Raw genomic sequence first — 20161 nt, 5'->3', positions numbered from 1 at the left:
GGACTGTAAGAAAATGTTCTGGAGAGAGGTGAAAAGAGTAAGACAGGGTGGAAGTGAAGTTAGCAGGGGAGTGAAAGATAAAAATGGTAGATTACTAGTGGAGAAGGGAGAAAAAGTGACCAGATGGAGAGAACACTTTAAGGAATTGTTGAACGTAAAGGATGGAAGTAATGCGAGTATAAGTGGCTGGGGAATGGCTGGGAGAAGGAGGGAGGTAAGACAGGAAGAAATCAGTAGGATAGAAGTTGTGGAAGCAATGAAGAAAGTTAAATCGGGGAAAGCCCCAGGAATTGATGGAGTGTGTGGTGAAATGCTGAAGCATGGGGGAGAGATGGTAGTAGAATGGATGTGGAAGATGTGCAGATTGGCCTGGGAGGAAGGTAGAGTCCCGGAGGATTGGAAGTCAGGTATAATTATTCCCTTGTACAAAGGAAAAGGGGAAAAAGAAGTGTGTGGTAATCATAGGGGCATTTGTCTTCTTAGTATAATAGGAAAAGTGTATGGTAGGATATTTATAGACAGAGTTAGAGAAAGAACAGAGAAATTAGTTGGAGAAGAACAGGGAGGCTTTAGGAAGGGAAGAGGTTGTGTAGATCAGATATTCATTCTTAGATCTTTAGTGGAAAAGTTTCTAGAGAAGGGAAAGAAGTTGTATGCGGCTTTAATGGATTTGGAGAAAGCATATGACAGGGTGGATAGACAAGGATTGTGGAAAGTGTTAAGAATATATGGAGTAGATGGGAAGTTGTTGAATGCTGTGAAGAGTATGTATGATGGTGCGAGGGCTGCAGTGCGTGTGGATGGTGAACTGAGTGAATTTTTCCCTTTGAGAGTTGGTTTGAAGCAGGGATGTGTCATGTCTCCGTGGTTGTTCAATCTGTACATGGATGGGGTAATAAAAGAGGTACAAGGTAGGGTAGTGGATGTTGGAGTGGCCCTGGTGAGAGAGGATAGTGTTTGGAAACTCCCTGTACTGTTGTTTGCAGATGATACTGTGTTGTTGAGTGAAGATGAAGGGGAGTTGCAAGGCTTGGTGGATGAGTTTGAGAGAGTGTGTAAGAAACGGAACCTAAAGGTGAATGTACGGAAGAGTAAAGTGATGGTCTTTGAGAGAGGTGAAGTTAGTGAATGTAAAGCAAGGTTGGATGGTGAGGAATTGGAAAATGTGAGTACGTTTAAGTATTTGGGTAGTGTGATGAGTAAGGATGGAGGTTTGGAGGGTGAAGTGCTTGAAAGGGTACAGCAGGGAAGAAAGGTTGCTGGTTCCTTGAAAGCAGTGATAAGAAACAGGGAAGTGAGCATGGAAGTGAAAAAGTTACTACATGACAGTATTGTGATACCAACTCTAACGTACGGAAGTGAAGCTTGGACATTGTTGGAAGGACACAAGTCATGAGTGAGAGCAGTGGAAATGAGTTATTTAAGAGGAGCCTGTGGAGTCACGTGGAGAGACAGGCTGACGAATGAGGATATAAAGGAGCGTTGTGGTGTGGATGTGGATGTGATAGGATGCGTTATGAGGAATACACTGAGGTGGTTTGGCCATGTGGAGAGGATGGAGGGTGAAAGACTGACGAAGAGAGTGTATGTGAGTGAGGTGGAGGGGGGAAGAGGGAGGGGGAGGCCGAGGATGAGATGGAGGGATGGGGTGAAGAGGTATATGACAGAGGGGGGTGTGAGTTGGGAGCAGGGCAGTGAAATGGCAGGGGACAGGGCGACTTGGAGACGATTTGTTTGTGGCCACTCCAAACGGGACTGAGGCGTCTGGCAATAGATAGATAGATAGAAAAAGCATACAACAAAGTAGACAGAGAAGGATTGTAGAAGGTTTTGTGCATGTGCAGTGTAGATGGTAAGCTGCCAGGCACCATCACGAGTTTTTATGATGGTAGTGAGGCATGTATGAGGCGGTACCCAAAAGTTCCAGTAATTTGAACAGAGGGAGCCAACTATTTGCAGTTTTGCCTTTAGCCACTAGGAGGGGTCAGCAGCACCCCTTGTGTGTCAGCATGGCCCTGGCTGTATCTGTGAACGGACGTGTTGTTGAGCTACGCTTACTACTGTAATGTGGTGTGTAGGTGGTTTGGCAGTTTTGCAATGGCGTATCCCATGGAACAAAGAACGTACATGAAGTTCGGCTTCAAGTTCAACAAGACGGCTGCAGAAACTCACCGGTTGCTTCAGCAAGTCTTTGGTGACAATGCCATGTCCCAAAGCAGAACATTTTTCTGGTACATGCGGTTCATGGAAGGACGAACATCCGTCAAAGATCACGACTGTTCTGGACAACTGTCAACAGCAACAACACCAGAAAAGGTTTGAAATGTTTATCAGGTTATCCTTGCAGATCATAGACGAACTATCCATGATGTTTGTGATATCGTTGGACTGTCATATGGATGTGTGCAATGCATTTTGTTGGAGGTGTTGGGCACGAGATGCATCACTGTAAAATTTGTGCCAAGACCGCTGAGTGATGAGCAGAAGGCACATCGCGCTGCAGTTTGCAGGGAGCTCAAGAATCAGGTCAGAGATGATTCTACCTTCATCTCCAAGGTCATAAATGGTGACGAATCATGGGTTTATGGTTATGACCCGGAGACAAAGCAGCAGTCATCACAATGGAAGTCTCCCAATTCACCGACGCTGAGAATAGTGCGTCAAGTTTGAAGCAATGTCAAGTCGATGTTGATCATTTTCTTCAATATCTAAGGGATTGTTCATAACGAATTCATCCCACCTGGTCATTCTGCCAGCAGAAAGTTTTACTGTGAAGTTTTGCAGCATCTGAGGGAGAACATCCGCCACAAATGTCCAGAAAAGTGGAAGAACAAGGACTGGGTCCTGCATCATGACAATGCCCCCACCCACACATCAGTTGTTGTCCTGCAGTTCCTGACTTCCACTAGCATGTTAGTCATTCCCCATCCATTCTATTCGCCTGACCTTGTCCCCTGCAACTTTTTCCTGTTTCCCAAGCTGAAATTATGACTGAAAGGGTGTCGATTTGACTCAACTGAGGAGATCCAAAGACAGAATCGCAGGAGGTGCTCAAGACCATCACGCCTGAAGCCTTCCATCAGGCCTGAAACCTTTCAGGGATACATGGACTCATGGAAAAAAACGTTGGGACTGCTGTATACATGCCCATGTGGACTACTTCGAAGGCGACAGTGAGAACTAGGAGGTAAGGTAACTTATTTTCCTACAATATTCAAGTTACTGGAACTTTTGGGTAGCACCTCGAATACGGGTAAATGGACATCTAAGTGACTGGTTCACAATCAATCTGGGGGTGCGACAAAGTTGTGTAATGTCCACTTGTTTGTTCAATATATACATAGATGGGATGATGAGAGAAGTAAAAACATGAGAAATGGAGGGAGGGATGTCATTAGTACTGAATGGTGATGGACGGAATATCTCAAATTTGTTGTATGCTGATGATTCAGTGCTACTTGCACATACCAGACATAAGATTGCTAGATTAGTGCAGAGTTTTGTAGATGTCTGTAAGTGTTGTCCCGTAAGAGCACATGTTGAAAAGAGTAAAGCGATGGTTACTGTGGGAGAATGTGACTCCCCAAGAGATGTTACAGTGAATAGATAGAGACTGGCTTTGGTGAGAGAGATCAAATACCTGGGTACAGTGATGAAAGGAGAGGAAAATGTGCAAATGAAGTAGAAAGCAGAGTGACACAAGGAAGAAAAGTAGCTGGTGCAGTGAAAGCCTTGATAAAAAACAGAGGCTTGAGTGCTGCAGCTGTGCGAGGCTTACATCATGAAGTTTTAGTGACAACTTTAACCCCTTAACCGCAAGGCGTCACTTTCGTGACGCTTGGGAGCAAGGGATCATACCGCGGGGTGTCACTTTTGTGATTCTGTGTTATTTTGAATTCGTCCGGGCTTTGAAGTGGTGGCTTGTATCATCTATCAGTACTCCCAATGTCCAACACTAGTCAGCACTCCTAATTTCATCTGTACTCCCATCCATTGTTGACAATTTAGCCATTTCTCCTCGTTCTTGACTCCCCTCCCTACCTCCCCTCCATTACCCTCTCCTCTCGCCTGCCCGGCCGTGCTATGCCAAGTAAAATCTTCCCTGGAATTTTCCACTGATTTCATCCATTGAAATAAGCCCTATGCCCTATTCTTATACCAAATAATACATACAAGAAAGAAATAAGGTAAGTGAGAGTGCCATACACCTGGAACTGGGTAATTATCACCTGATAACACCTCACGTGCACTCGTTCACTAATTTTCACTGTTTATTTCCCCTTGAAAAATGCCGTATAATCTATTCTCGTAATAAAAATATATATAAGAAAGGAAGGGAGCAGCCTAAGTGATATTTACATTCACCTGGAACTTCCTAATCCTCGCAGGCCACCACACTGTATTCTACGCTAAGTAAATCTTCCCTGGAATTTTCCATTGATTTCATCGATTGAAATAAGCCCTATGCCTTATTCTTATAACAAATAATATATACAGAAAAGAAATAAGGTAAGTGATAGTGCCATACACCTGGAATTGGCTAATTATCACCTGACAACACCTCACGTGCACTCGTTCGCTAATTTTCGCCATTTATTTCCCCTTGATATATGCCGTATAATCAATTCTCGTAATAAAAATATATACAGTAATCACTCTAATATCCGGACGCCCAATAACCGAACATCCCCACTAACCGAACCTTATCGTCCTGGGATCAAACATTCCCAAAATGGTCCGAAAATCCAAAAAAATTGGAAAAAAAATCGATTTTTTGCCGTCCGTAATTTGAACTTGCCGCGCGCGCCGCGTGAGAGCATTGTTTTGGTTCGTCATTCCTCCGACGTCCTATAGAGCGCCGCTGCATCCTCCCCACTTCCCGCCTGTCTCTCACCGCGACAAGAGTCACCGCTCGACGTGAGTTTGCGGCTGTCTTCAGAGTCTTCTGTAGTCGGTACGCCATCACCACTACCCACCGATGCACCCCTTGGACGCCTGCCAGTGATACTCTCGGGCTCTGACAGTGAATAAACAGCAAGAACTTCTCCACTAGACCACACGGGAATTTTGAGTGTTGTGCAGTGAAAAAAACGGTGTGTTGTGTTAAGGTTTTCAAGTTGGGAGAAAAGACTAAGTAGAAAAGAAATTTAACGTAACTAACCTTCTTTGTTTTGGCTTTGGAAACTTAAAAAACTTGGGAAAAGTTTATGTGCAACACTTAAATTTAATGGAACATTATTTGGACTAAAGTGAACACTGTGAAAAGAACGGACTTCTGTGTGTTAGTGACTAAGTTCAGTGCAAGACTTCAGGAAGAGTGTAGTGCAAGTGCTTCAGGAAATCGTTCTTACTGTCAGAGTCCGAGAGGAGGCGGTTATTCATCGAGGTGGCCAGGGACTTGCTGTAAGTAGCCAAAATGTTTCATGTTGTACTATTTCCCATACTATATTTACCAGAATGTTTCATATTGTATTTTTTCCCATACTATACTTACCAGAAAGTGTCATACTGTACTTCTTTCCATACTAAACTTACCTCATGCATGTGCAGTAGGAATGTGTTTTTCAGAGTTCGGTTAGGTTCGGTTAGGTTAGGTTCGGTTAGAGTCCATAAGTACCAGAATGTTTATTAATGTATGAACATACTTCTAAACCCACATTTTATGTGTCTATTGCATTTATTTCAGTCATTTATGTGCCTTATTGGTGTGATTTGGGTGTTAAATAGGTGCTATGCATGTCCGGAGGGAGTTGTATAGGTGTTTCTCTGTGTTAGGGTCCGTAAGTACAAGTCCATAAGCTGGGGCCCAATATCCGGACAAAACCAATATCCGAACCTACCGATGGCTCTATTGATCCGGATATTGGAGGGGTTACTGTATAAGGAGGGAAGGGAGAAGCATAAGTGATATTTACATTCACCTGGAACTACCTAATTTATAATGTATTGTCTAGATTTCCTGCCAATCATTTCATAGCTATATATTGGCAGCTCTCATGAGGCTGACGATGGCAGTAATACACTCTCCCTAGGTAGGCCACCCTGGCCCACCACTATCAGTTTACTGTCGTCTTTCAAGGTGAAAGTACGTCGGATTCACACCTGCTAAATTCCGCCGCTTTTTAGCCCCATGCAAAGGGCCCTGTGACCTTTACCCCCTACTAAACCTCGTGTGGAAAAAGGTACAGGGCTGACAAATGATAGAGAGTGACTACGATCTTTCTGGTGAGTAAAACAGTACAAGAGGAATTGTAAATAATGTGTAAACAGCAAGTGAAAGCAATGAATGTAAATATAAGTGAACAATGGAAAATAGTTTTATAAGTTACTTCAAGTGACAGTGCCTAACACATGTGTAAATAAAATAAAAATGTAAATAATGTAAATAAAATAGAGAACGTAAATAGAAATGTAAATGAGCAGTATTATAAGAATACAAGTATATATACTAGGAGTAATGAAAGTGAAAGTTTCACTCTAGCATATATGAATACTATGAGTTATGAGAGTGAAGGTGAAAGTGACATTCACTCTCAACGCTAGTATACAGGACGAGAAAGTGAATGCTACGTATTTTATTGAGAGAGAAACTGAATGCCTACAGTGACAATAAACTATATTACTGAAGGAAACTTATGGATAAAGACTGTAGATATATATAAGTGTTATATAGTAATAGAAATATAAACTGTGAGTGTTTTTATGAATAATAAATGACAGAACACCAGCGGCGAACGATGTCAAGTGGGAAGGTCATACACCCTCGCAATTTTCACTGCTTTCACAGTGTTTATTTTTTTTTTGGAGTATGGATTCCAAACTATTTGAGAATCATAAAATAGTGTTTCTAGTGATAATATCAGGCTGGGGTAATCATATTTCGGGTTGTCTGGAAGTGTAAATTGGAGACTTCGTTACCCAACTTCAGAGGTCTCCACAAGTCCTACGGTACTCAACGAAGGCTCAACAAACACCCCAGGAGAAAGCTGAATGTATGTGCCATAAGCATATTTGATTTTAATATTCTAGGACTAATAACTGATTTTTGGCAAATATTTTTAGAGAGTCTGTCAGAGCACGAATATGCCCGCGGGAGCCGCAAGTCAAAGCAAAACAAGCCCGCGGTTAAGGGGTTAACATACAGACGTGAGACTATGATGTGGCATGAAAATGAAAAGTCAAGAGTAAGAGCAGTGCAGATGGGACTGCTGAGATGTGTGTGTGGAGTACAGAGAGTGGATAGGATACAGAATAATGTGATTCGTGAAAGACGTGGAGTAAGGAAGTCTGTGGTCACCGGAATCAAAGAGGGTGTACTGAGATGGTTTGGTCATGTTGTGAGAATGAATAACAAGAGAGTGGTGAAAAAGGTATATCTGAGCAAATTTGAAGGAGGGAGGAGGCAAGGTAGGTCAAAAAGAAGGTGGAGGGATATGGCGGATGAGTGCATTAGGAAGAGAGGTATGGAAGTTGGTGAGGCCATGGGACTGACAAGAGACCAAGCTGGCTGGATGAATTTTGCACGGAGAAGTGCATAACCAGGGATTTGGCACCCCTTTTTAATGTGACAGAGTTTGGACTGACTCTATCAGCTAGGTATATGTGAAGCCACAGAATGTGGTGAAATTTTCCTTGGCCTATCTGATGGAGCCAGTATTCCAGGGGCTTGAATGATGAGTGAATGGAAGCGTGGCCCACTGAACTGAGCAAACTTAGGCTGTCTGGATGTTGCTGCTCCTCACCCAGCCCTAGGGTGGGAAAGGACGTCCAGATGATGATGATGGTGATGATATATATATAGAGAGAGAGAGAATATATATATATATATATATATATATATATATATATATATATATATGTAAGGGTCAGATTTCTCCACAAAGCCTCAATTTGTGCCAGGATGGCCTGGTTGATATACAATTGCAATTCTCATAGTTTGCTAATGGAAATTTATTAATGCTGTACTACTATAAACTGAAACAAAGTGAGAATAAGGTCAGAATTTAAGTAAAGAGCATTCGTAAGCACCACACAGTAGAAAGTGCCACACCTCCACCTGGATGGTCGACAGCAGGCCTGGGAACAATATTAAACACGGTCTTTTCAACAAAGCACTGCAAACACTAATACTGGATTCACACAACCAAGTTTCACACAAAAATGTCAAGCATTAACTAATTTAAAAGTTTGCTTGTACAGCATTTTCAGATGGCTTTACAATGAGTGACAAGCCTAATGGTTTCTGTAAGCCAGGAAACCATTTACAATTCTCAGTGGAAGCCATATAACCAAACTATACATATTCCTTTCACGTCAGCAAGTCAATTGGTGGATGGTTAGTGCCCCTCCCCATAAAACAACTAACTCAAAGACAAATGGCCACCCCTTACAGGATTATGGCGTCTGGCTATAAATACAGAGATTATTTTGAATGGAATGAATGTTTAAAAGACTGAGTTTTAACTGGCTCAAGAGGGGAAGGGGCTGTCAGTTTTTTGCATGGATAAAGTTGGTGGTTTCAATTAATCTACTGCATTTCTGAGAAATCATAATTGGATACTCTCTACTAGATGCAAAAAAAGCCACAAACTGAGAATCAACTTCAGTTTCCCAATGTCCTATGAAAGAGTGGTTTTTTCATTTGTAGGATTCTTTTGTTACCACAGTTTCTATATTTACAGGCTGAAGCACAAAAAACACATTTGGGTTCATCACTTTTTCTAGTGCAGTACACTTCTCAGATGCATGTCCAAGACCAACAGTGGTGACACTGTGTAACCCAAAAGCTGTCAAAGGGATGAATGACCTATGTACGGTATACATAATTGCCCTGTTCTAATATGAATGAGAATTCTTCAGGAACCATTTTAAAACATCACTTTTATTATCATTCTCAGTTCTTGTAAAGAGAAGGTTGAGAATGAACACTTTCCACAAACATCTTAATTATGCTATTCTTATCTGTGGCAGGGGGAACACAATCTGGTCACACTATGGGGTGGTACTACTGCTCTGCGGCCAGGATGTGTTAGGAAGAATTCTGCCACCGTATTCCTCGCGTGTCGTAAAAGGCAACTAAAAGGGGTGGGGTGATGGGACTAAGGACCCCCTCCTCTGTTTTTTTTAGATAGGCCAGAGAAAGGGATGGGGGATTGAGTTATCCCCATACCCTGAAGATTGGGTCTATGAATATGCGTGGATCTAGTACGACTGAGGCTCAAAGGGAGGAGATTGGGAGAATGTTTGTGAGAAGAAAGCTGGATGTATTAGAGTGAAGCACAGATGAAAGGGAAAGGTGAGTCTAAGTTTGGAAGTGTGAATGGAAGATTGTCAGGTGCTGATAGAGGAAGGGTAAGAGAAGGTGTGGCCTTGTTAGTGAGTCCGGAAGTACAGCAGTGCGTGACTGAATGGAAAGAGGTGTCATCAAGACTGATGTGGTTGAAAGTGAAATCTGAACGTGAGTTGTGGGTATTTGTGGTGCATATGGGCCTGGCAGTGAAAGGGATGAAAAAGAGAGGGAGTCTTTCAGGAATGATGTTGATGAATGTCTGCAGAGTTTTGGAGCAAATGTGAATGTGGTAATGATGGGAGATCTGAATCCTGGAGTGGGATATGTAGTGGTTGAAGGTGTAGTTGGTATGCATGGTGTGCCTGGAAGAAATGAAAATGGGGAACGAATGAGAGGGATGTGCGTTTAGCGAGATATTGGAAATACTTTGTTTGAGAAGCAAGATATTTATAAGTATACATAGGTGAGACAGAAGGGTGGAAGAGTTGTTGACAGAGCATTGAAGGACTATGTAGTTGTGTCCAGGAATGTAATAGGAAGATTGTTTGATGTGACAGTTATGAGAGGGGAGGGTGGAGGTATGTCAGACCACTACCTGTTGGAGGGAAAGTTGAGAGTAGGTAAGAGATGGGTGAGAGCTAGGAGGGTTAGGTGTGGCAGGGAGGTTTTGAATGTGAGTGAGTTGGATAAAAGAGAGAAAATGTTTGAGTATCAGGAGAAATTGAAAGATGAGTGGAACGCAATGAAAGATCAGGAGAATGGCAGTGTGGAGGAGGAATGGCAGTTGTTTAAGAGTGCTGTGGTGGGGCATGCAGAAGAGGTGTGTGGTGTGTGACGAGTGGGTCGTGGTGTAAGAAAGAGAAGTGAATGGTGGTGCAAGGAAGTAAGTATGGCTGTGGCTGAGAAGAGACGTTGCATATTACATGTGGTTGCAGAGGAAGGATGAGGTGTCGTATGAGAGTTATAAGGAAAAGAGGAATAGGGAGAGAAGGGCTGTGTGTGATGCTAAAGTGGCAGCAGATGAGGGGTGGTGCAGGAGGTTGACTGAGAATTTTCAACAGAATAAGAAAATGTTTTGGAAGGAGGTGAAAAGAGTGCGAAAGGGAGAGTCTGGGAAGGAAGAGCGAGTAAAAGTAGAGGATGAAAGGATGTTAACTGAGATGGATGCAGTAACGAAGAGATGGGCGGAGTATTTTGAAAAACTGTTAAATACAGAGGAGGAAAGGGAGGCCGAGATTATGGCAGATGGAAGAGTGCAAGGAATAAATGTTTTGGGAGAGCTGAATGATTCTTTGATCACGATGGAGGAAGTGCAGGAGGCAGTAAAGGAGATGAAAACAGGGAAAGCTGCAGATATGGATGGGTGTGCTGTGGAATGCCTGAAAGGCGGTGGAGCGACTATTGTTGACTGGTTAGTAGGATTGTTCAGTGAAAGCTATGTGCATGGTATGGTGCCAATTGACTGGGCAAGTGCTTGTGTGGTCCCGTTGTATAAAGGTAAGGGTGATAAGTATGAATGTACTAGCTTTAGGGGTACAAGTCTGTTGAGTGTTGTAGGTAAGGTGTATGGTTGTTGTGTTAATTAAGAGAGTTAGAGAGGGTAAAGAGGGAGTGATTGGTGATGTGCAGTGGGGCTTTAGGAGAGGGAGGGGATGCATGGATCAGGTGTTTGCTGAAACAGGTGTGTGAAAAGTAGTTAGCGAAAGGTAAGGATGTGTTTAGGGAGTTCATGGATTTAGAGAAAGCGTATGATAGAACTGATAGGGAGGCTTTGTGGACTGTTTTAAAATTGTATGGACTTGATGGTACGTTACTATAAGGGGCAAAAAGTTTTTATGTAAATAGCTGAGCATAAGAGTGGGAAATACTGTGCGTGATTGGTTTCCTGTGAGAGTGGGGCTGTGGCAGGGATGTGTGATGTCACCTTGGTTGTTTATTTATATGGATGGTGTTGTAAGGAGCTGAATGCAAGAGTGTTAGGCAAACGGGTCTGAGTCTGGTGAATGTTGATAGCAGAGACTGGAATCTGAAGCAGCTGCTGTTTGCAGATGATACTGCACTAGTGGCTGATTCAGAGGAGAGATTGAGACAGTTGGTAAAGGAGTTTGGAAGGGCATGTGAAAGGAGGAAATTGAAAGTACATGAGAATAAGAGTAAAGTGATGAAGTGTATGAGGTTGGTAGACGGTAGGAGGATGAATATAGTTTTGCAATGGTGAGTTGCCTGAGAAGGTAAGAGTGTTTTAAGTATTTAGGGTCACATGTTACTGTGGATGGAAGAATAGATGCAGAAGTGAAGTTTAGAATGAATGAAGTAGGAAAGATGCTGGGAGGAATGAAGAAAGTGTTTAGATGTCATTCGCTTAGAATGGATGTTAAGAGACGACAGTATGAAGGTGCTGTGGTACCGACAGCGTTATATGGGGCTGAAACTTGGAATATGGGCGTACCAGAGAGGATAAGTTTGAATGTAATGGAGATGAGGTGTCTGAGGAGTATGTGTGGAGTGATGCGTATTGATCGAGAGAGAAATGATGAAGTGTGAAGGAGAACTGGAGTTGTGCAGGAGATGGCTGATCGCACTAAGCAGAGGATGTTGCGATGGTTTGGGCATATAGAGGGAATGGATAATGAGCAACTGGTGAAAAAGATAACTAGATCTGATGGGAGAGGTGTAAGGCTGAGAGGAAGACCACGAATAGGATGGATGGACAGTGTGAAGAGAGCGTTGGAAGCGAGATGGATTTCTGTTGAACAAGGAAGAGTGGCTGTGCGTGATAGAAATGAATGGCGAGAAAATGTGAATGAATAAATGATGTTGCAGCCCTGAGGTGATATTCTCCCGCATTTTGTCTGATCCGCTGATCAGGTCAGATGCGGGTAAGAGGATGGGTCCATTATGATGTGGCAGGGGTAAACCAGCTCTGCTGTCGGGCCCTGCTGTGGATGTCACTGATTGCACTGCGCAGTTGACCCTTGTGCGGTGTGGTGCGGTGAGGATCTGTCCCTTCTCCCCTTTAGGGCTAAGATGAGAATGAGTGTGTTACAGTGGATGAGTAAATTGGGAGTGTGTCGTCCTGTCTCAGCTACCTCCCTTTCCCTGGGGGAAGCAGTCAAGGTATATAGGTAGATAGATAGATCTTTCTTATCTAAAATGCTTGAAATGATATCACAGTCATCCACAGAAAGATAAAGGCCTGTCATGGTCATATCTGGCAGCATTTTTTTTTTTTTCTCAGATATCCAGTAAATATCATCCGAACCAAAAACATTATTTCACTGCTGCACTAGCATCTGCATTAGCTCTTTCTGTGGGAAGCTTAAAGATAATGGCTGCTGATCTTGTTTCTTTACAGCTAGTAACTGGAAAAGACTTCAGTGCCCTCTCCATATCTCCTGTAGCTGCAGAAGTGCCATCCTTTGGTTTCATGTCTTGCCATGACTCTGAATTTTAATGGGACTCTCTCCTTCCTTCTGTAGCCCCTTTACTGTTTCTAAATGTCAGCATATGATGTTGAGGGGTCATGGGGAATGACCTTAGTAATGCTGATCCTATCTTTCAAAGCTTTCAACCTCAAAGATATGTCTGCCATAAAACTGTCAAGAGGGTCTCTCAAAGGCACTTCGACTCCATACCTGCTCAGGCAGTACCCATATCATAACTACCACAGTACCATCAGATTCCAGCCTGCCTCTTTGACATAAAACTGTAATCATCATCAAGGACCTACACATGTGACGTGATGTCAACTGCCACAATGAAAACAGTTCAGCACCTTGGCTGACTGCAACAGACTTTCTGCATCCCTGGCATTGAGAGTTATCAGTCTTGTCTGGTCCACTGAGCTGCCTGGATAATCTCAAGGCACTAATGCTGACATTAACAGACACCAGAAATAAAGGACACAGATAAGAAAGTAGAAAGAAAAAAGAACAAAAGAAAACAAAGAAAAACAGGTAATGTTAGCACGCTCCTCATTGTTTCAACTTGCATAGACACTAAATGTACTAACACTGTGCACCACATGAAGGTGGGGATAAGCTACCCTACCTCTTACAGATAAGGGTAAGGATATTTGCTAGTACAGTAACCAAAAACAAATGGCAAAACAGAAGGCTAAGCTTTGCACAACAACACCTATCAGAATTACTCCACCGGTCACGATACTAACACTGCGCAAAGCAGGAAACACAAAGAAAGAACAATACAGAATCTTTCAATGTCTTGTTCGTTAAAAAAAAAAAAAAGGGGGGGGGGGGGAGAACAGGGGGTGAAGAGTGTAAAATACTCATGTCTTGTTCTTCCTGTGAATAAAAATCTGAGTTATATGAGGGAGTTGGTTGCAAGTTCTTCTGTAGAACCAGGTCCTTAGCTGATATCACAGATTCAAATCTTGGTGCATTAAAGGGAGCTATGATTTTGATTCAATTTGGACAGTAATTACAATAGTTTCAGCACTCTTTCATATGAGCACTGACATGCCACAGAAACACAACTGCCCTAACCTTTACCATGTAATGACAGGAAATAATGTGGAGAAGCAGTATTTCAGCCGGTGGAATGATTCAACATACACTCAACCCTCGGCTATCACGGGTTCCGCTATAGCGTATCTGACTATCACGCCTATATAAAAATCCACCTAAATACCTTTCTCACACACTAAATGCCTGCTATTGTGCACCAGAAATGTTCGAAAATTTCAAAGAGGCCAGGCTTTGGTGCTCTGCCCAGCCAATAAAAGATTCACTCCGTGATAGGGCTTGTGACATTAGTGCCAGCCAAGCGCTGATTGGCCGCCCGACCGAGTCTTCCGCCTGCCAAGCCATTCAAGTATGCGCCCTCAGACCTTGAACAATAACCTTTTTTGTGATATGACCATGGCCAACATACCCCCACCCCGTCCCCCTACCCTCGCCCGTCATAATGCTGCGGCACCTGGCAGGGAAATAAAGAAGAGGAAGAACCTAAGCTATGCGGATAAACTGGAAATATTGAAACTTATAGACAATGGTGAGACCAAGCGAAGTGTGGGGAAGAAATATAACATCAATGAATCAACTGTGAGGGGTATGCTCAGTTTTAGACTATTATATGTCAATATGTGGTACAAAAAGGGTATCTAAGGGGTAAATATTGAGGTCATGGCACCAGTTAGAATTAGTACCATAAGTTCTTCAATTCGGCTATCACGGTTTCGTACCATAGCGCAGCCATAGCAGGACCAATTGGGCGTGACAGCCAAGGGTTGAGTGTAGTAATATAATTTGCCTGAATGTGCAGAAAGCCCTCCCCTACGGAATTTGATACCAGACATTTCCATAAGGAACAAGCAAGATAATCACAAAATGATACTTACTTCTCATCAACCCTGCTGTGGCACTGCTTAATGAAGACATATGAGTGGCACCACTTGGTATGGCACCCTCCTGCCATTCCCATACCACCTTGTTGGGGTCCTTAAGAGGTATTCCATGAAGACCACCAGTCATTCCTGAGCATACCACAAGGAAAAATATCAAAACCATTGCCAGCATATACTATAACAGAAACTCTAACAGTCCATCTCACTCAACTGCAGCCCAGACCTTCTCCTCAGAGGGAGTGTGTTGCCAAAATCAACATTTGCCCAGGCTGGCAATGTAAAAATGGTGAAAGTGTACTATATGTGTTGTGAGAGTGATGTGTGTCTTTCAGTCTGTGTAAGTCACTGGAACAAGCAACTTTTTTTCTTTTTAACATCAAGAGAAAGAATCAAGGCTGCAAGCCCGGAAAACTGTAACTTTCAGAGAAATTAAAGACTGAGCCAGCAACATGGCCTGTCAATTTAAAGATGCTAGGACACAAAGTTCTGATGGACAAGAGGCAGTGAGTGAACGACTACAAAAGTATATCAGTACGTGAGTGAGGTGGAGAGGGAGATGGGGAGGGAGAGGCCAAATATAGGGTAGAGAGTATATGAACAAGGTTGGTGTGAGTTGGAGAATGGGAAACCTGACGCCAGACTACAAGCTGGTATGGGGGAGATTAGTTTGCGGCCAGCTTTTCAAGGATTAAAGCATCTTCCTATCACATGAACAGATAGACAGAGATAGACGGACTATCAATTTACCTGTAAAGCACCAAAACAATGGGTACCTACTAAATCATACAAACCTTCAACATAGTACACTAATAATTCAAGACAAAAGGAAGTACAAGTAATGATCTTACAATAACACAAGCATTTCATTTCTCCCTCTGTCATTTACAAATACAATAATATCACACTTGCACAGGTGAAAAACAGTCGGTGCATCTAGGTGCCAGATTTCCAGAGGGCTGCATTTGTTTACAACTTGTATTGTGCATTTCTCATTCATTGCTAGAGTTCTGTGACCGAAGCTCACCTACATGAAGCATATTCAATACCTGCTTGCCTCAGTTGTAGTTAGAAGCATTTTCTTCTCACTCCTCATTTCATCCCTTGAACTCTGACCATGTGATTCTATACCAAATAAGTTATGATACCTAAGCACCCAGCAAGTGCATTTATCTATCTAACTATCTATTGCCAGACGCCTTACTCCCGTAAGGGGTGGTCACAAACAAATTGCCTCCATATTGCCCTGTCCCCTGCCATTTCATTGCCCTACTCCCAGCTCACACCCCTCTCTCTCATACACCTCTCCACTCCATCCCTCCATCTCATCCTTAGCCTCCCCCCCCCCTCCACCTCACTCACATACACTCTCCTCATCAGTCTCCCAATCTCCATCCTCTCCACATGGCCAAACCACCTCATTGTGTCTCTCCTAACACTTCCTATCACATCCACATCCACTCCACAATGCTCCTTCACTTCCTCATTTGTCAGCCTGTCTCTCCATGTGACTCCACAGGCTCCTCTTAAATAACTCATCTCCACTCCTCTCACTCTTGACTTTTGTCCCTCCAACAAGGTCCAAGCTTCACTTCCATGAGTTAGTGTTGGTATCACAATATCATCATGTAGTAACTTTTTCACTTCCATGCTCACTTCCCTGTTTCTTATCACTGCTTTCAGGGAACCACCAACCTTGTTGTATCCCTTCAAGCACTTCACCCTCCAAACTTCCATCCTTACTCATCACACTACCCAAATATTTAAATGCACTCACATTTTCCATTTCCTCCTCATCCACCCTCACTGTACATTCACTGACCTCGCTTCTCTCGAAGACCATAACTTTACTCCTCCCAACATTCACGTTTAGATTCTGTTTCTTACACACTCTCCCAAACTCATCCACCAAGCCTTGCAGCTCCCCTTCGTCTTCACTTAACAACACAGTATCATCTGCAAACAACAGTACAGGGAGTTTCCAAACACTGCCCTCTCTCATTAGGGCCACTCCAACATCCACTGCCCTACCTTGTATCTCTTTTATAACCCCATCCATATACAGATTGAACAACCATGGAGACATGAAACATCCTTGTTTCAATCCAACCTTCAAGTAGAAAAATTCACTCAGTTCACTATCCACATGCACTGCAGCCTTAGCACCCTCATACATACTCTTCACAACATTCAACAACTTCCCATCTACTCCATATATTCTTAACACTTTCCACAATCCTAGTCTATCCACCCTGTCATATGCTTTCTCCAAATCCATGAAGGCCGCATACAACTTCTTTCCCTTATCTAGAAACTTTTCCACTAAAGATCTAAGAATGAATATCTGATCCACACAACCTCTTCCCTTGCTAACACCTCCCTGTTCTTCTCCAACTAAATCCTCTGTTATTTCCCAAACTCTATCAATAAGTATCCTACCATATACTTTTCCCATTACACTAAGATAACAATGCCCTTATGATTACCACACACTTTTTTTTCCCCTTTTCCTTTGTACAAGGGAATAATCATACCTGATTTCCAATCCTCTGGGACTCTACCTTCCTCCCAGGCCAATCTGCACATCTTCCACATCCATTCTACCACTCTCTCTCCCCCATGCTTCAGCATTTCACCACACACTCCATCAATTCCTGGGGCTTTCCCCATGTTAACTTTCTTCACTGCTTCCACCACTTCCATCCTACTGATTTCTTCCTCTCTTCTCACATCCCTCCTTCTCCCAGCCATTCCCCAGCCACTTATACTCACAATACTTTCATTCTATATGTTCAGCAACTACTTAAAGTGTTCTCTCCAACGTTTTTGTTTTTAAAGGCTCCAACATACTTGCATGTGTCAGCCTTGGTCACCTAATGGCGGCTCTCCATGATGCACGATCCATTGCGGCCTCCCTGTTCAGTCCCTTAACCATGAGGTCACACTTAATGACCTCGTCCCATGTCTTTCTCGGTCAACCCCTCATAACCCCACCCTCAATATTAACACTTCTCACCATCCTCATCCAATTATCATCCCCCATCCTCTCCACATGTCCAAACCATCTCAATCTACCTCTCCTCATCACAACACCTATACACTCCAGTCCCATCCTACCCTTCAACTCTTCCATCGTAAACCCAGCCCCTCCAGGCCTTGGATGCAGGGACGCATTGCACATCCACCTAATCATTGTCATTTCTGTACGTCTGAGCCGGCGAATATCTTCCTCCTTCACTGCCCAGGCCTCACTACCATACAGCATTACACTCCTAACACATGCTGCATACAAAGACCCCTTAGCACGTAGGGAGAGTCCTCTCAATGTCAGGAGAGGCAAGAGCTCCCTGAACTTCTTCCAACCACTTCTCACCCTAGCCACAGAGCTAGCTCCAGCCCCACCTCCAGAACACAATATGTCTCCCAAATAACAAAACTCTTCCACACACTCAAGAGATTCACCAGCAAGTTCAATCCTTTCACGTCTGACAATCTCCACCTGCTCACCCCGACACGCCGTACACATAAAATCAGCATTATCTCACAGTCTATCTCTGATACCATTACATCTCTTATGCACCCATTTATCACACACACACCGCACAAGATGGAATTACTTCCCATGACTTAAATGGTCATGTAGGTGAAGCAGCACAAGGTTATGAAGGAGTGCATGGGGGATGTGCGTATGGTCTAAGGAATGCAGAAGGGGAAAGGATACTCGAGTTTGGGTTGGCAACGGACATGATTGTGTGCAACACATACTTTAGGAAAAGAGACAGTAGGTTAATTATGTATGGGTCTGGGGGAAAGAGCAGTCAGATAGATTATTTTCTGGTTAGGAGGGCTGATAGGAGGTTAGTGAGGGATGTTAAAGTTATAGGAAGTGAGGAGTGTGTGCAGCAGCACAAACTATTGATTTGTGATATGGTGCTTAAAGAACAAGTGATGAAAAAGAGGACTTATGTACCTAGGAGGAAAATATGGAAGCTGAAAAACCAAGTACAGTAGTAAGGGATGCCTTCTATAGCGAGTTGAGGAGAGTGGTGGCTGAACAGAAAGCTGTCAACAGAGGTGTTAATGAACAGTACAGAGCCCTCAAGAACAATCTCTTGAGAGTTACTGATGTAATATGCGGTTGGACAAGAGGACCACCAAGACATAAAGTAACTTGGTGGTGTGATGAGGGTGTAGAAGCTCCAGTTAGGGAGAAAAGAAGGCTTTTCCGGGAATGGAAGAAGGGAGGCAGCAAAGAGGAATATTTGGCTGCCAAGCGTAGGGCTAGAAGAGAGGTATACAGGGCAAAGTCTGAGTCACAGAGACTATTACTTGATAACCTAAATCATGGGGAAAGGAAAAATATGATATGTAGGGTGGCAGGTCAAGTGAAGAGGGATAATCGAGATATTATAGGTGAGCAGTGTGTGACGAATGATGAAGGAAGGGTAGTGGCGAACAGTGAGGATATTAAAGATGCATGGAAAGAGCATTATAACCAGTTGTTGAATGAGGAGTTTGACTGGGACAGGGAAGGTTTGGAGCCAGCAGATCCAGTGTCTGGCCCTTGGCCTTTGATTGATACTGCTACTGTGAGTGAGGCAATAGGCAGGATGAGGGTGGGGAAGGCAGCAGGTGTGTCTGGGTTGACTGCCGAAATGCTGAAGGCCTCAGGCGATATAGAGGTGAGTTTAGTCACTGACCCGATAAATAGGATTATTTATGAGTGTGTTGTCCCAGATGATTGGCTGAAGAGTGTAATTGTAAATGTGTATAAAGGGAAGGGTGATGCCCTGGAAAGAGGAAATTATAGACGTATAAAGCTTTTAGGTCAGATAATGAAGGTAATGGATTGAGTTTTAGAAGGTATGATTAGAGAAAGAGTGAATATTGATGAGATGCAGTTTGGGTTTATGCCAGGTAGGGGGACCACTGATGCTATATTCACTGTTCGACAGCTTCAGGAAAAATATATTGGTAGGAGAAGGGATCTTTATTTTGTTTTTGTTGATTTGGAAAAGGCCTTTGACAGAGTCCCTAGAGAGGTGGTGAAGTGGGCAATGAGAAAGCTTGGCTTGGAGGAGTGGCTGGTTAGGGTGGTTATGGCTATGTATGTGGGTGCTCACACCCAGGTAAGAGTGAACGGAGATTTGAGTGATGAGTTTTTCGTGAATGTTGGTGTGCATCAGGGGTCAGTCTTGAGTCCCATGTTGTTTATCATGGTACTTGAAGCCCTTTCACGTGACTTTAGAAACGGACTCCCGTGGGAGTTGTTGTATGATGATGATTTAGTGTTGATTGCAGAGAACAAAAGGGAGGCGGAGGAAAGGTTTAGGAAGTGGAGAGATGGTATGGGGCACAAGGGTTTAAGGGTAAATGCAGATAAAACAAAAGTGATGATATCTAGGGTTGGTGGCGGTGCTGTCAAAGTCAGTATTAAATCATACCAAAATCTATCTTTCTCTGTTTCATCCAATCCTGCCTGTGGTGCATATGCCGATATAATCACAGCT

At 43.3% G+C, this 20161-nt stretch overlaps 1 protein-coding gene across 2 annotated transcripts in view; it reads right to left on the bottom strand.

The window, feature by feature from the left end:
- The window catches only part of LOC145404120 (uncharacterized), a 213095-nt gene that overhangs the window by 49825 nt on the left and 143109 nt on the right, over positions 1-20161 (bottom strand). The window contains exon 8 of one of the 2 annotated variants that reach the window (XM_080275742.1): positions 14649-14783. The exons of the other annotated variant lie outside the window; for it this stretch is intronic. Within the exon in view, the coding sequence (XP_080131868.1) occupies positions 14649-14783 (135 nt within the window). The remainder of the gene's footprint in view (positions 1-14648; positions 14784-20161) is intronic. 2 annotated transcript variants of the gene reach the window in all.

Source organism: Coenobita brevimanus, chromosome 62, assembly GCF_032717465.1.
Source record: "Coenobita brevimanus isolate Jiangsu-jjx chromosome 62, ASM3271746v2, whole genome shotgun sequence".
Taxonomy (NCBI): Eukaryota; Metazoa; Arthropoda; class Malacostraca; order Decapoda; family Coenobitidae; genus Coenobita; species Coenobita brevimanus.
The sequence above is the reverse complement of the archived record's forward strand: the minus strand, read 5'-3'. Positions and strand labels throughout refer to the sequence as shown.